Genomic DNA, 15,632 nt, shown 5'->3' with positions numbered 1-15,632 from the left:
AAATAACCATGGCAATAGGTCCGCTACATTTTATATTAACTGCAATCTGAAACTTATTTTATTTCTTGTTTCTTTCTTCTTATATTTTTGTTACTAGGTATGACATCCTACGCAGTTATAATAGTGGTCTCAGGGCGACAAGTCTCCCCGAAATATTATAGACAATTTATTTGTATTATCATTGATATCTTATTGGCCTCATCAGTGCTGGCTACATTTGCAAACTTTTGAATATATTTTGAAAGTGTTGTCCTTAATTAAAGGAACAAGTTACATACGGTAGTCCTCAACGCGGGTGTTCCTGTACGGCGGGTAAGTTATGTGTCCGTTTGGCCGCGAGTTAACGAACGCTCACTTTATGGCCTCGTTGCGCTAATAAGTCTCGGCTATCGCTCAGCTGTGCGTCTTGTGTGTAGTTCGCCTTTTTTGTACGCTAATTAGTATTGGGATGTACCTCTTGAAGTAACTTAGTAAATAATACAATAATAGAGAAAATAATACTAAATTTACTTCAAAAGATTTGTTTCATCTAGGCCTTAAGAAACGTACTTATGTAAGAGGCAGTTAAACAAAAAATAAATGTAAGTAGTTTCTAAAAGTAACTTTCCATGAGTAAAACTCCGTGGTAACTTTTTAAAAAGATTAAGTTCCTATATTGGAGTTAAATTATTGTTTTGTAGTTAGCGAATATCTCAAAGTTATTTAAGTAACAACGTCAGCGGTGTGTGTTGAATCCAAGAATATTTTGCGGTGGACATGTTTTGAAAACACAATCAATTTAATAAAATATTTCGGGCAGATTTTTACGACTCCTACAAGAGGGGTGTAAGTGAAAACATGTTCGGAAGCGGGGATATCCATGCAATAACAATAACTCATACAGTTCGCGCGCCCCCCGCTAGATGGCGCGCCGCGGACACAAGTAATCCATTTATTCTCGGGGCGAGCTTTATGTAGCGAACTCTTAAGAGCCACTGCTATATTGTTTTATGTTATTATTTATAAATATCGGCGGTGCGTGTGCCGACTCGCTCACAGGGAATTACAAGAAAAAGTTCCCTCGTTCTCCCACTAATGCACCTCTACTTATCTTAATTATCCATAATCGGACAATTTACTTTCGGAGAATTTTTGGTAAAGACTCAGGAGATAAGTTACTTTGTAACCTTTGGCTGTGGTCATATAAAATAACGAGATACCGAGTACAAGTCACGGATGTGATAACATTGCACTTGCCGTAAAGAAATTAGCATAACATTAGGTACATATACTGCATGGAGGCGTTAATCTTATGTTAGTACTTAATAGTAATAGTTTATCATGTAATTATCGGTTTAATAAATAAATATTATGGCTATAAAAAATTGAATTGCTCGTGTACCTATAATTAGGCCTACAACCCACTGTATCGTTTCGTTTTATCGTCAACTTCCTTCACAGAAAATCCGTCACCAATCTATCGGTCTCAGTCACCTTAAAATATTTATACCTGAAGGAAAGGGTCAAGTACCTACCTAAATATCAGTTCACACGTTACGCTTTAGTGGACGGGTGCCTTGAATAATAATAATTGTGTGCTCGGCGTCATACTACTGACATTCCGTCCGAAGTGGGAACAAGAACCCGCCTGTAAGACATCCGGGGAATGCGAGGAGCAATTACCCTCCCGTGCAGGGAGGAGGGAGGAATCTTAGAAGTTTCCGACCTTGTGGAATTTTGCGGATGAAACGTTTTAATTGGAATCTCTCGGGAATATTTTGTAATTGCAGCCAGCTTAGAGCCAAGGAATTTGCTTAATATTCCACGTTTGAATTTCAAATTAAGATCTCGGTTATGTTTGTCTTTTGTTTTGATTGAAAGCCGTAAGATATTACAACCTAGTAGTTGTCAGGAATAAGTCAAGTATTGCATCTGTGTAAGAATACCTAAGTACAACGCGCAAGTGTGCAATTGTCAATTTTATCTCCTGAAATATTCTATCGTAGCAAACACCAAAAAATACACAAAAAAACTCATCCAAACTTGTAAAACAGCAAATTAGGTACACTTACAGCCTTATCAGTTTGATAGCTCCTTTATTCTTTAAACATAAAAAGCTTTCTTATCTCGAAGATTTCAAAAGTTTTTAATAACTGAGTCCCCTACAGTCCCTTTACCCGTGAGAGAGGTAACGTTACCCGAAAGTCATTTAAAGCGATGTGTACACTGAATAGAAGAGATCGAATGAAAGAGTTTAGTCGATACTATCTCGGTAACAAAGAAAGTTTTTATTGTCAAAGTTGCCGTTTCGACAGGATTTGATCCGTCTCAGCTTTTCCAATTTAAGAAAAGTAGCAGTAAAACCTAGCACAAAGGTATTTCGATAGATTAGTTTTGTTCAAGTGAAACTTAGTAGTATTTGATAGTGAATTTATTGGGCTTTGACTCTGTTTTGGATTCGAGTTATAGCCTAACGCTTCTTTAGAAAATCTTTAGAAATTATTGTCAACTATTGGATAAGAAATGTTTATATCTGTACCTGTTTTTTGTCTGTTTCCTTACCTATGTGTTGTTTGTTCCTTACCTATGTATTTATTTTCGAGTAACATGTACAACATGTTACTCGAAAATAAATGTATTTTCCTTCTCTCATTCTATCATATCCATTCTGTTAAAGAAAATGAAATTACAACTCTATACTTTTAGACATACCCCTGTCCCATCTGTATAGTAAATCTACTCTCAATAGAGCATCAACAGACCGCTTTTATGTTTGAATTTAAATTGGTACATTTTTATAATAATGTCTTTCAAGCGACGCCGCCGCGAGACCCTCCGGTCCTCTTTCTGTTCTTTTTATAATGTAATTTTCTTAAATCACCTTCCCTGCCCTCCCCATATCTACTGCTACGTATCTATTATCGCAACGAAATTATATTTAGAAGAGAAAAATGATGCTCCATTTTTTGTTTGCTAAATAAATGCTCCAGTTAATTACTGGGGGCTTTTTAATAAGGTTCTTAACAACTTGCCTTGTTCGTGTATTTTTTAAGCTTGTTTCGTAATACCTTATATCAAAACATGAAGAAGTAATCGCTTTTATAAAGTTTACACGGATTTATCTGCTTCTAAACATGCACGAGAAGTGTTTTATCAGATGAGTCGACAATTCAATATTAAATGATAGCAATTACTAAACCACATGTTCACAATTAAATGCTAAACACTACACACTTTTAGTGATAATAAAGATTATTATCATGTTGTAACTCTGAAGTGCAATTTATATGTTTTATGGCGTCAGAGATAGGGATTGCATCGTTAATTCATTGTCAAATTGTGTCATAAAGTAATTAAGACTATTTAGGTATAAATTGCCAGGTTAATGTAGACAGAGAATTTAATAAATAAATCGTCGGCGCTGGTCGTGCGACGCAAGCGCATCGTTTCTCGTTCGTTCACCCCGAACATCTGTTCTCATATTTCAGTCAGTCTTTATCAACATACGTACTTGACCGTAAATATCTAGGGGTGTTATCGCCTCGAATTATATAATATTTTGTTAATAAATTATAGTTCAGTGTGTTTATTTCAAAATACCTACATAAAATTTTATTGTGTGCCTGTACCTAGGTCAGTTACAAAAGCTATCTCACTCACTTTACGTCGTAAAACCATCTAATACTGGTGTAAAATGTTAACTAGTTATTTATTGTCTATTTGCATTGTTTTATTATAAATTAAGCAAAGTCATTTGAAGCAATTAGCTAAGGTTACATTTCTCACATAGCATTAAATAAAGTAAGTACCCACTCCAAGACCAGTTCAAAAATGTTAAAGCATTTAGCCAACTTTTAGTTGAATGATCATTCCAATTATTTTTCTTTCAAATCTTTTTTTGTCAACTAATAATAAGATTTAACTGAGACTCACACAACTGTTCAATGTATCACGGCATTACGAAATGGCCTCACGCAATAGGCAGGTACCTGTCCGCCATATTGAATTTAGTTGAAGAGCGCGCTGTGATTGGTCCGCGCGCCAAGATGGCGTCCTTGTACTTAAAAGAGATAGACATTTCGTGTGAACCCGTTCTAAGATTTTGATATTACATTTCTAAAGAGTCTAGTTGATAACCTTTTATAAAATCACTGATTAAAGTAATTTAAAAAATGGTAAGGTACCAGATTTGCCAATAATAGTTAGTTAGGGTATTTACATAAAGTATAGGAAAATAGATTTTATAACGCATTTTGGCAGGTGCTACAATCAATAATATTTTGGCCTTTGGCAAAATTTACGTAGATAAATAACCAACCAAAACATCGTCTGTCAAAGTAAATAACGAAAATTCGAGGGGAAAATTGTAGTCGAAATGAGAATTCTGTTTTTTGGCGCAAGTTGGTCTGTGGCACGACTCTGTCGCTTATTTTCATCCAGAGAGAATTCAAGAGATTTACGACCGGCTTCGACGCTCGTCGATTCAGCACATTCGGTCTCAGAGACCATAACTGACAATCTTCTGTCTCGTAATTTTAATGAATTAAGTTGATTTTTTTCAGTTTTAAATTGTGAGGAGATTTCGGCTTACATTAACCTCGATTTTTCTTGTTTTAGCTCTCAAATGAGTCTGTATTGTTGACAGCCATTTGGAGATTTTACTGCGGGATTGTCATGTCCCGGCTGAGTAAATAATGTTGATTGTTGCTATGTGTTGAAACAAAACATTAAGCCTCTATCTCCACGTACATTTACAGACCTATATCATGTAACTATAGGCATGTATCCTACCTAGAAGTTATTTGAATAGTTCCAGCTCTGCGGTAACTGGTTAACTCGTCTGAGAGAAGTTTACTGAGCCAGCATTGCTTTTGTCTCATGTTCTGTAATATCTTTGAAACTTGACTACCGTATTCAATTTACAACCTTTTGTTGTGGGGGATAAAATTCAAATTACAATAGAAAATGAGTTCATTTAGGACGTTTGAGGTTGGAAGGGGTATCGTTCGTTTGGAGTGAGTTGTTTAGTTGAACCGAGATAACGTTTCCGGACCGTAGTCAGCGGCGGCGGTGTTCTCTCGACACTCGCTATATACTATGAACGTTGAACGTAAATCCAGCAATTTAAATTAAACTTGTAGTAAAGATTCTCAGAGATCTCCCTAATCTAATTTAAACGTCTGTCATCTGGTTTCTCTACCTATATTAAACTTAAGCATAGCTACTATACTAAAGAAGCAACTGAAAACAAAGCATTGATAATATTCATTTAATTATTCCGTCAACATCAACCCCTAATTGTTATCTTAATTAAGAGAATGAGGTAGAAGTAATACGAAAAAAAAGAAAAGAAAAAGAAAATGCCAGTATCATTAAAAGATAATAAAATGCGAGGCGGGTCTATTTGGAGTTCTGTACGAACAAAAACAAAACAGACTCGCGACTGTTGTATTTCACATACAATATTAAGCTAGGGCTTTATTAAGAGCACGACCGGGCTTAGCCCGCCGGCCGTCGTACGCCCTTCCCGGGTTATTTAATAAATACCGACCGAAACAATTGAGGAAACTTGCCGGGAAAACTGAGGATGCTGACCGCTTAATAGCTGTGTATGTGGGAGAAACTTTTATATGGACCATCTGCTGTATTTGCATTTGTAGACAAATTGTACTGGCTAGCTCAGTAAGATGTTGTACAAAATAGTAGATAGTGTAGAGTAGAGAATTTTATATTATCTGCAAGCAATACAGAACTGGCTTTCAATAAGAAAGGTTCAATCTTGAATAACATTCAGAATATCAATCACAAAACAACGGATACAGAGAACGTTACTCAGAAAATCTGAATATAAAGTACTCACACTTCCGCTCTGATAAAACGTTCACCGTGCTAAAACAAAATAATATTATTTTGCGTAAAAACAGAATTTTACCATCGACGGCTGTTTCGCAGCGAATCGTCGGCAGTCACGAGAAAAAAAAATAGACAAAAGATATTGTGCTCGGTCGTTGTTTTCGGCCCAATTTTACCAAACAAGTCATTCATATTCATACCGGGTACCCTTTGTGCCGCGTTACGCAACTCAGCTTTGTTACCCCGTCTTCTTTTGTTAATTTATCTTCCTCAAACTTTATTGAAAGGAGCTTTTGTCAGCAACAATAACATTATCTGAACATCTACATGATAATGAGACTCTTTCTGAAATGCAAATTAAAGAAATTAGAAAGTTCTTTAACACTGTGTAGCCTTTTCTTATATCATGAGTTCTATCTATGTGTTTACTTCACATTCGTATTTAGTCTGACGTCATGCCGGTCGTGCGTGAGCAATGAGGTTATTATATCAAAGATTTATATGGCAATGAACCTGTATGTAACTGCTTAAACAAACCCGTTTAATAATGTAGTCACGAGTTGCAAACTTAGGTACTGTCACAGCAAAAACTCGAGCGACTTAATTTAATTTGCATACTTAATTGTGGGACGTTCTTTAAATATTTTATGAAAAATATTAAGTTGAGGGCTTTTTTAAGTAAAAAAAGAGATCCACTTAACTTATCATACTTAACGAGATGATAAAGGCTTCGCTGAGTCGAGGCAGAGCTGATTTACATACGAATGATTATAACTTGGTCGCGTAGGCTCTGGCCCTTAAACCGGTCCCACAGACGTACTATGTTGTACATAATAGCTATGTAGATATACCTTTACTTTGTAATAGAGCAGATGGCAGCCAGGCATTACATCTTTTGTTTTATTTGCGTAAATTGTAAAGCACATTTTCTGTAAAATCATTTTATAGATCAGCAATAACATTGAACTTACATTACGTTCTTATTGACCTTACTAGGTATAAATTAACATTCCATGGTTATTTATGGAAAATATTGGAATTAATTTACTTAGCTTGTTTTAACAAAATAACATAATTTATCTTATTAAATATATTATCTATTCTTAAAAAATATTGAAGCAAGCATTCGTAAAGACGTCCGCGGTACGCCAATGGGAGTTTACTGCAGTAATTTTATTCAGAACCATTATTTGAGAATATACAACATTACACAGCATGTTTTGCATTTCTTTGCATTACAATAAAGTAGTCACAAAGAGAGGAGGATGAACTCGAAAATGGCCTTAAAACGCCCCCGCGCTAGGGGAAGACGTCCAGATGCATAATTATGAGAATCTATTTGAATTTTATGTGAAAATTTCTGCAAAAACAAACTTGGAGAGGCTTCTAATGCAAATCAATTTAGGGATAAAATATTATTTTATGCTTTGTTAAGTACCTATTTCTTTAGACTTGGTAAAACTTTTTTCTTCTTACAAAAGGCACCTATTAAAAAGAGTTACTATAAAGTGCATGCAGTGACTCTCAATCCTTTAAATTAGTTTTCAGCAACATACTCTCGAAGATACAGTTTGTAATACAAAATACTACCAATAGTAGATAAGAAAAACGCTTGGCATCCACAATCAGTTCGGTCACACGTTTCGTCCACGTGCTAAGGTTACTAATCATATGGCATTTGTAATCCATATGTACTGTGCCGTGGCGAGATCAAGATAACTCACGGGTTATATTCGTCACCAAAAATAGATGGGAGAGGGATCGTTACCTGAGTTGAGATTTGACAGTGGAAATACGAAGATTTTCTTTATTAAAAAATAATACTTACAAAATATTTAAACGACAATCTGTCTGACTTTAATAATCGAAAACATACATAGCTATAAAAGTAAACACATGTGTTAGAATTTGAATTTTCTTTCACGAAATCTTACAATATTTCGGTACGCAGCTACAAACGTATTGTCTTCATTTTGTCCCCAGAATAAAGTTCCTATTTCTGAAGACTCATATCGTCAGGGCCCACAAACTTCATGAATCCCAATGTCCCGGAAAATATAACAAGGCGATTTATATTCGAAGGCGGTTCGGGCCCGTTTTCTATCACAAAAATCTGGGCCTATATGTGTTCCGTATAATACGGAGGTAACCCTCCCTTTCAAGTTATTTGTACCATCTGGAAAGGAATTTATTGGACCGAAACGTTGCCGTAATAAGTGTAGTTCCATTATTTTCTTCACCCCTACTAATGAGAAAACTTACTTTCATCTCCAATTCCAGAAATACCCTGAATTATTTTGCTTTTGGTGTACCTAATTATAGTCAATGTGTGTTAGACGTTAATTTAAAATAGAAATGAGGATGCTTTCATTGGTAGGTACCCGACCAAAAATATTTTTTAAGTACGCCGCCAGTATTAATTTCTTAGCTAAATTGATAATTCAATCACGCGTTACGGTTGCATCCTGCCAACTGCAAGCCACGAATGTCAACGAAGAGAGGGGTGGCGACGAAATAATATCTATTATGGCTGCGGGTGCCGCCCCGAAACAAAAGGTTCGAGCTAAGGGACGCGTTATTTTTATACGAAACGAGTGTAGAATAACAAAACGACGGCTTTTCTTCGTAAAAATATCTTAATAAAAGCCGGAATTAGGCGATTACATTCTGATCATGTGCCATCTCGCTTCCTCCGTTTGCCTCCAAACTATTGTTTTTGTTGAATTTGATTTATGTTTACTTTAAGGAAGATTTATTGTTATTTAAAAGGATACATTTAAGTTTTATGACTTGTATAATATCCTTTACAGTAGTTTGATTAATTGTGCCTAAGGTCAACATTGTCGGCGTTTAGATACTATGCGCTCGTCATTCAAAGTACTCACGATGAAAGTCAGCGATAACAACGAACAAGACTAAATGAAAAAGAAAGGAATAACTTAATAAAATTTATACAGACCGCCGCCAAAATAAATTTTCTTTCTTACGGACATTTTTATATTTCCTTACATTTGTGCATTCACTTCAAACTTAATTAGACTTTATAGAGCGTTCCTTCCCAATTTCGTTTTACTCTCGTCTGACGCACGCTGAGACTTATTCATTGGAGTGAGGGCGTGGGAGGGGAGTGCGGAGGGCACTGGGAGGGGGGAGGGTTGCCCGAAATAGCAAATAAATGAGACGAAAATGTAAATGTTGCGCTTCAAAGATGAAAAGCGCGCCGCTGGCTCGTTCTTGTTAAGCTCATCGCAAATGTACCAAAATTAGGAGCTCGTCTGAAATAATTTCAGGCCAGATGTAAACGAACACCGACATTTTGAAACAGGGTGTAGGTAAATGAGAGTACCAAATACTTTACGTCTACTAATTAAACGGAATAATAAAGTTATTCAATTTATTTTGTTGATGTGAATTTTCTCGACACACGTGTTTGTAATGATCAATGTTTTAAGTATATGATTCCGTTTGATATTGTAAGCATAAATTGTGTCACATAAAATCAATTTCCTAAAAGCAGCTCGAATCGAAAATAAAATCAGTAAGTATGGTGTTTGGGAAATAAAATCTAAAATTATAAGTACGAACCTAACTGTTTATAAAAGTAATTCAACGTTACCTTAACGAAGCTAAATAAAGCTGATTATACACAATGTCTCAATCGAGCACAATGGACCGTGGTCCACCATATTGTCTTACCAAATAAGTTGGTTTAATAAAAGTCCGCATAAGGTGATCTTCACACTGCCCCGCATCACGCTGCATCTTGCGTGTCGACGCACCTACGCGCGTTCTTGCGGGATTGCAGATCTGCATCATCGTGCGGGTTTTTCACGCACTCACGCGCGTAGGTGCGTTTTGTAAATTCACGCACAGCGGCTCTCATCGAGTTCCATTTTCAAATATACACGTCACGCCCATTCAAAATCACGCGCGTCACTGCGGGATTCAGTGTGCCATACCATGCGTCTCGCCCCGCACCTACGCGCGGGGGTGCGTGTTTCTCCGCATGTATGTGCGTGATCCGCATGAACGCGCGTGGATGCATTTTCAGTGTGTTGGACTATGCGTGTTTTCCATACAAACGGAGATATTTCCATACAACGGAAAAAAACGCATCCACGCACTACGCTGCATCATGCGGGGCAGTGTGATAATCGCCTAAGTCTCCGACATATGTCCGGGTAGGATTATATTGAATCATTGCAGTGCCACCCTCGTGTGTTCCTTGCTTTATCTCCGTTATTGCTATAAGTAATTGAATCCATACATTTTTATGTACAGTATCATATTTTCTTTATGTTATTTCTTAAGAACTTGTTATGTGGTTAGATAAAAGACGTGTGCCCTTGGTTGCCGCTAAAAATTACTCGCACGTAGTTTTCAGACTATATGATCTTGAAGTATCTTTTGTGTCTAGCTTTATTCGGTAAACCTGTAAATAAAGGTTGTGTTTTTTTATCAAGAAGTGATGTATTTATTCAACACAAATATTTTTATGACCGAATAAAGTATGTTACATTCCGATACAAAATTATGCTCAATCTAGAAGTAGGTAAAAATAAGCTTACTTTACTTTGTAGGTATAGTGTGATAACTATTAAGATAGTTCGCCTAGTGTCTATTAACAATAAAACTTAACTACGAAGCAGTTATTAAGCCAAATATAATTTATGTATCACTAAATTATGCTAATACACCTACTGAAAGAGAATTGTTACGACTGGGTAACATATAATGGCATAAAAACTTATTAGTTACCGTACTAGTATGATGAATTACCATCACAATTTATGGCTGCATAAAACACAATTCAACTCTTACTCACAAACCGCAAAGTGCATTTCATCCAAAATATTTTAAAAAAAACGTGACCAAAATTACTTATGTATATAATCATCTTTCTTATGTAAATAGGTATATTTTCTTAACTGTTATAACATTACTAATGACCCTTTGACCATAGCTCATACTAAGCTCGAGCCCACATAAGTACAAAGGTACCAAGTCACATTGCGTGGTGACCTTACTGTAAAGAGGAACATAAAACTGCTGAGACAAAGCCTCGCATTCATCAACCGCCCCTCTAAATTATGATAAGACTATAAACGATGCACTCTCATGCACAACTTGGGCGACAACGCATATATTTACTTATGTTAATACCAATAATTTTATTCTTATTCACGACTAATTACCTAAGTATTCATAGAACAATTGCCTCTTAATTGTTTTAACGATCAAAATAAATAACAATTGTAATTTATCGCCCAGTTTATTTAACCACACTTTCGACATTGAAATAAATTAATTAGTGCACTTTTATTCAGAGCTTAGAAATAATAATGGCGTTTATAGCGTGACAAAGTCTGGCGTGACAAAAGTCATTCCATCTTAAATAACTTTTTTTCCTTTTTTACATAATTACGCTTCGACATGATATTGAGGTGACTTAAAGAAATAAGTTTAAGTTACTTGATTTACTTACTTATAGTTCTAGCTAAGCTTAATGCGTAGGCACATAAATTGGTTGAAAGCAATAATTTAGATAAACCACTCTAAAGTAGCCATGTGCGATATATAATTTAACCTAAATCTGTCACAGATTTATAAGTAGGATCAAACGATTACATCACTTATAAATTCTATGGAAATGAGCCAGTACATTCAATGTCATAATTAATCTAGGATTATAAGTGTGGGTAGCTACTCAGGATACAGACGATAGACACTTATCACATATTGGGGAAAAGTAATGTCTTATTGTATATTGATTTGGGTACAAAGCTGTTTAGGTACTACAGGAAAGGATTTAAACGACCAGCCTAAGTACTTAACAATAAAAGTTTGTCTCATTATTTATGTGTGTTATGTACTACAACATTGTGCAGAACACAAGCCCTTATGTACTTATGTGTGCTATCTGTAAGTGCATCGTTGCATCCTCGACGCGACGTAACGACTGCTTGCCGACAGAAAGATCCCTGATACTGCACTTCTTAGAAAACGGTGCAATGCACTCCAGTTTTTTGCATGGCATATGTTTAAGTATGTTGCGAGTTGAAATTGCGGGTATGACGAATGTGTGACAGATTTTCGTTTACAGATAATGTACAAGTTAAGAGAAAAACCCCATGTTTACGTAAAGTACCCAAAAACTCCGCAGTGTTAAAAAATAACGTGTAAGTTCTAAAATCTGTTACTCATTTTATTTAGTTTAGCATAAAGTGACTAAACACAAAGGTACACAAAACAAAAGTTTGACCTAATTTCCTATATATCCTCCCTTATTTCAAGCATCCCCGAAAAAATATCTCCGCGATGAATAACGTTGAATATTAATAATGTTTGTTCATGAAAATGAATTAATTTGTCCAAGTGGAGGAACGGAGCCGGGATCCACTCATGAATTCATCCGGACCCCGTAAATATTTTATTGCCAGCGTAGAAAAAAATCTACCAAATTATACCTATTACGGGGAAATATCGCGAGCTGTTTTCAATCTTATACCTTAAGTGGTACAAACGATAAAAATAAATTCAGCGCTTGTGGGCATTTATTGCTGAGATTTCTAGAGCTTTGAAGGGTAGACGCACTTCCATTTTCTTTGCGGCTAATGGAACCTCCTTGGGGAGCGTTAGCAGCGCAATGAATTAGAAAAACAACTTTTCTTTCTTGGAAACTGGTCTGTGCTAAGTGCTGTGTATTTTTTATGCGCTTGCAAAAAGTAGGGAGTGGCTTTATTCATTTAAAAATTCAGAATAAAAGATTAGCTTTTTATTCAATAAATTAAGAAAATGAGTAGGTGTCCAATAAATCTCTTCAAATACATTTATATTTCCATTCAGTAATAAATTAGAGTTCTAAACCTACATATTTATTTTTGAACTACGCCAAGAAATAAAATACCCTTTTAGTATTTAACGTTAATGAGAAAATTCAAACTCGTGAGGCTAAATTCTTAGCATTCGCTGGTGAGAAGTAATTTTCGTTGGTAATTAGTCACGTACAAATTCTAGACCATAACAGAACAGACTCATAAACCGGAATTTCTAATAGAGCTGTAACATGTCCAGATTTTATAATGTAACCAAATATTACCATACAAATAGCTCGCATAATTTAAATGGCCTTCAGGAATCCGAAATTTTGTTAATATATGACTGAGTTTTTAAATAATCGTATATTATCTAAAATTATATGCATATCAAATGTCTTCATAATTAAAACCTGTTTATTCATTAACTTATTTCTTTATTTTTAATCATAAATTATTTGTCAGTTTCTTGTAGATACTCGTGCTCATTATTGTATATTTAAAATCCTAGTACAGGTTTTTTAAATTCAATCTTATATTTTAAAATAAACATTTTTAGTTAAAGTTTTTAAATTACATAATTATTTTGAATTTAGAAGCAAGCTTTTAAGTTGTTCGATAAATATTATTCGAAATTCAAAACCCTTTTAAAAACATTTTCAAATAGAAAAAAATAAAAGCGTGATGATAACTTTCCAGCCAGTGTCCAAACCATGTTGTCAACACTATTAAACAAGACTGTCGTCGGCTGGCCATTCATTCTAATTTATAGCATTAATTTATCTAAACAGTGTCTGGGCATGCCATGATATTTGCATTAAAAACGTTTCAGTATTCAACCGACTATTTTATTGTAACTGTAGTGTCCATTTCAGTGCTTTTCGTTCCTAGATTTTACTAAGAACTCTATGAAGGTTCTTTGTACTATCGTCAATATTTTATAAATCTGCATCATTGCTCATTATTATCTCAAAAACTTGTCCTTGATTTGAAAGTCTCATAGAGTAAAGGGAAAGGTAGGATAATTGGGTTGTTCCATACCAATAAATGGAATAGGGCGCGCCCCTTATCACACTACGGTCAAATACCGTCGTTTAACCGTGGATGTACGAAAACAAATGAATTCGCTATTAGGTATATTAATATTCAACCTTTTATGCCAGTGCTATTCAATGACCATTTACATACTAAAATCACACCTAATAAAACATACCTACCTTCCAAATTATGTTCTCTGAAATATATTATAATTTATAAACCAGATTTAAAGTGTCTCTATGACTATAGGTACCATTATCTTAAGTATCTAAAAGCTTGCACATGTCAACGTCCTCTAGTAAAATTATTACCAACATCATTTGGCTATTTTATTTTGTAAATAAATGACAGATGACCTAAGTTTCTAATCTATTTTAAAATTACTTCCACAGACACAATTTTGACTTAAGAATTACATAGTAGAGCAGACATATCATTTTGAGCCTTGCGTCGCTATAAATCATTTCAATTTTTCACTCTTACACATTGAAAAAAAACGATTATATACTTACCCTTTTCCCGAATACAATGTAAGGAAACAAAGAAACTGTTTGTCACGATGGTATCAGCATTATGAATTTCGTTCCACTAAATAAAACTACTTAACGAGTTACAAACACTATGCGACTGGTTAAGGGCAGAATGCGACTTTTTAAGGTTTTACTGCGTAGTAAAAATTCTATAAATGTTTTTGAGTAAATTATTGTGGTAATATTATGTGCAAGATTGTTGCAGTTAAAGAGTGGGTGTGAATGGCTCTGTATTGTTTTTGTTCCTACGTTTTTATTGCATATTATTTGATATGGAACCTACGTAAGGCTGTATTTCGTTTTAATGTGGAGATGTCTTGTTGATATGGTATGGAGAAAAGAAAGTGTTATGTTTAGAAAGGTTTTTGTTAAGGTAACATTAATGTTCTAATTGCTGTTTGACCTTTAGATTGAAATTAAAGAAATCGTCAACATTGTTGAACAATAGACAGTATGCAGTAGTGTGTAACTTTAAATTACGATTATTTTCATAGCAGTTACTCTTCTAAGACTATTTTCTACATTTCTACGATAATCTCAATATTCTTATTTTAATATATTTGTTCGTTTGTTGCAGGCGTGTTGCGGGTAAGGTTCGGGCGCGGCTATCCACGCGGTCGACCTTACTAACAGGTGAGGCGGCGACGCCACACAGAACATGATACTAAGGTTTGAATTTCAACTTTATTTTATACACCATAAGACTCACTTTCATTCAATCACCCCACCGGCTTACCTTCTGCAATTAACGCTGAGCTTTCATTAAGTACCGACTGCTAGGCTGTTTTATGAAAATAGGGCTTCATTTTCGGTGTGTGGCCGCATTAACTTTTTAAATTATGTTCTAGGAATTGTTTTAATGTAGCGTTTTTATTAAAATGCTTTAATTTTGTTTCTGTTAAAGGCCGTTTACGCCGTTAATAGCCTTGAATTAAAATTTTGCAATATATTTTAGAGATACATTTTGTAAAAACTAATTAGTGAAGTCATTGCAAATATTAATAATTAAAATAAGAACCTACCTACAGCTGATACTACTTAAATATATATTTTTTAAGTATAATGAGATTATTATTTAATAATTCTTCCTGAACCACATAAAATTAATCGTAGGTACTTCCATATATATTAAAAAAAAACAATCAACATTTTCATCAACCTCACATACCATCAAGGCATCATTACACATAAAAAATAATCTCTTTACATTTTAAACGACTCCAAAAATACCTTATACAGTCAAGTTAGTAAAAACAGTTCTCACGACAAAAATTGCATATAATAAGCATGCAGGTAGCTTTCGGCTGCAACTGCATTATATGCAACGTGCCTTCCTTGTAATGCCCCACCTCGCCGGCTCATTAGCATTTTTATTGCAAGCTCTTATATACTCGTACCTATGTAAATGTACTTACGG

General features: G+C 34.9%; 1 protein-coding gene across 3 annotated transcripts in view; it reads left to right on the top strand.

The window, feature by feature from the left end:
• LOC110380081 (homeobox protein abdominal-B) overlaps nucleotides 1-15,632 on the top strand; it is a 92,704-nt gene that overhangs the window by 61,287 nt on the left and 15,785 nt on the right. For all 3 annotated transcript variants that reach the window (XM_021339959.3, XM_021339951.3, XM_049836941.2), the window contains one exon: nucleotides 14,793-14,884. In XM_021339959.3, the coding sequence (XP_021195634.1) occupies nucleotides 14,874-14,884 (11 nt within the window). In that variant the 5' untranslated portion in view covers nucleotides 14,793-14,873. The remainder of the gene's footprint in view (nucleotides 1-14,792; nucleotides 14,885-15,632) is intronic.

This window comes from Helicoverpa armigera, chromosome 14, assembly GCF_030705265.1.
Source record: "Helicoverpa armigera isolate CAAS_96S chromosome 14, ASM3070526v1, whole genome shotgun sequence".
Taxonomy (NCBI): domain Eukaryota; kingdom Metazoa; phylum Arthropoda; class Insecta; order Lepidoptera; family Noctuidae; genus Helicoverpa; species Helicoverpa armigera.
The sequence above is the reverse complement of the archived record's forward strand: the minus strand, read 5'-3'. Positions and strand labels throughout refer to the sequence as shown.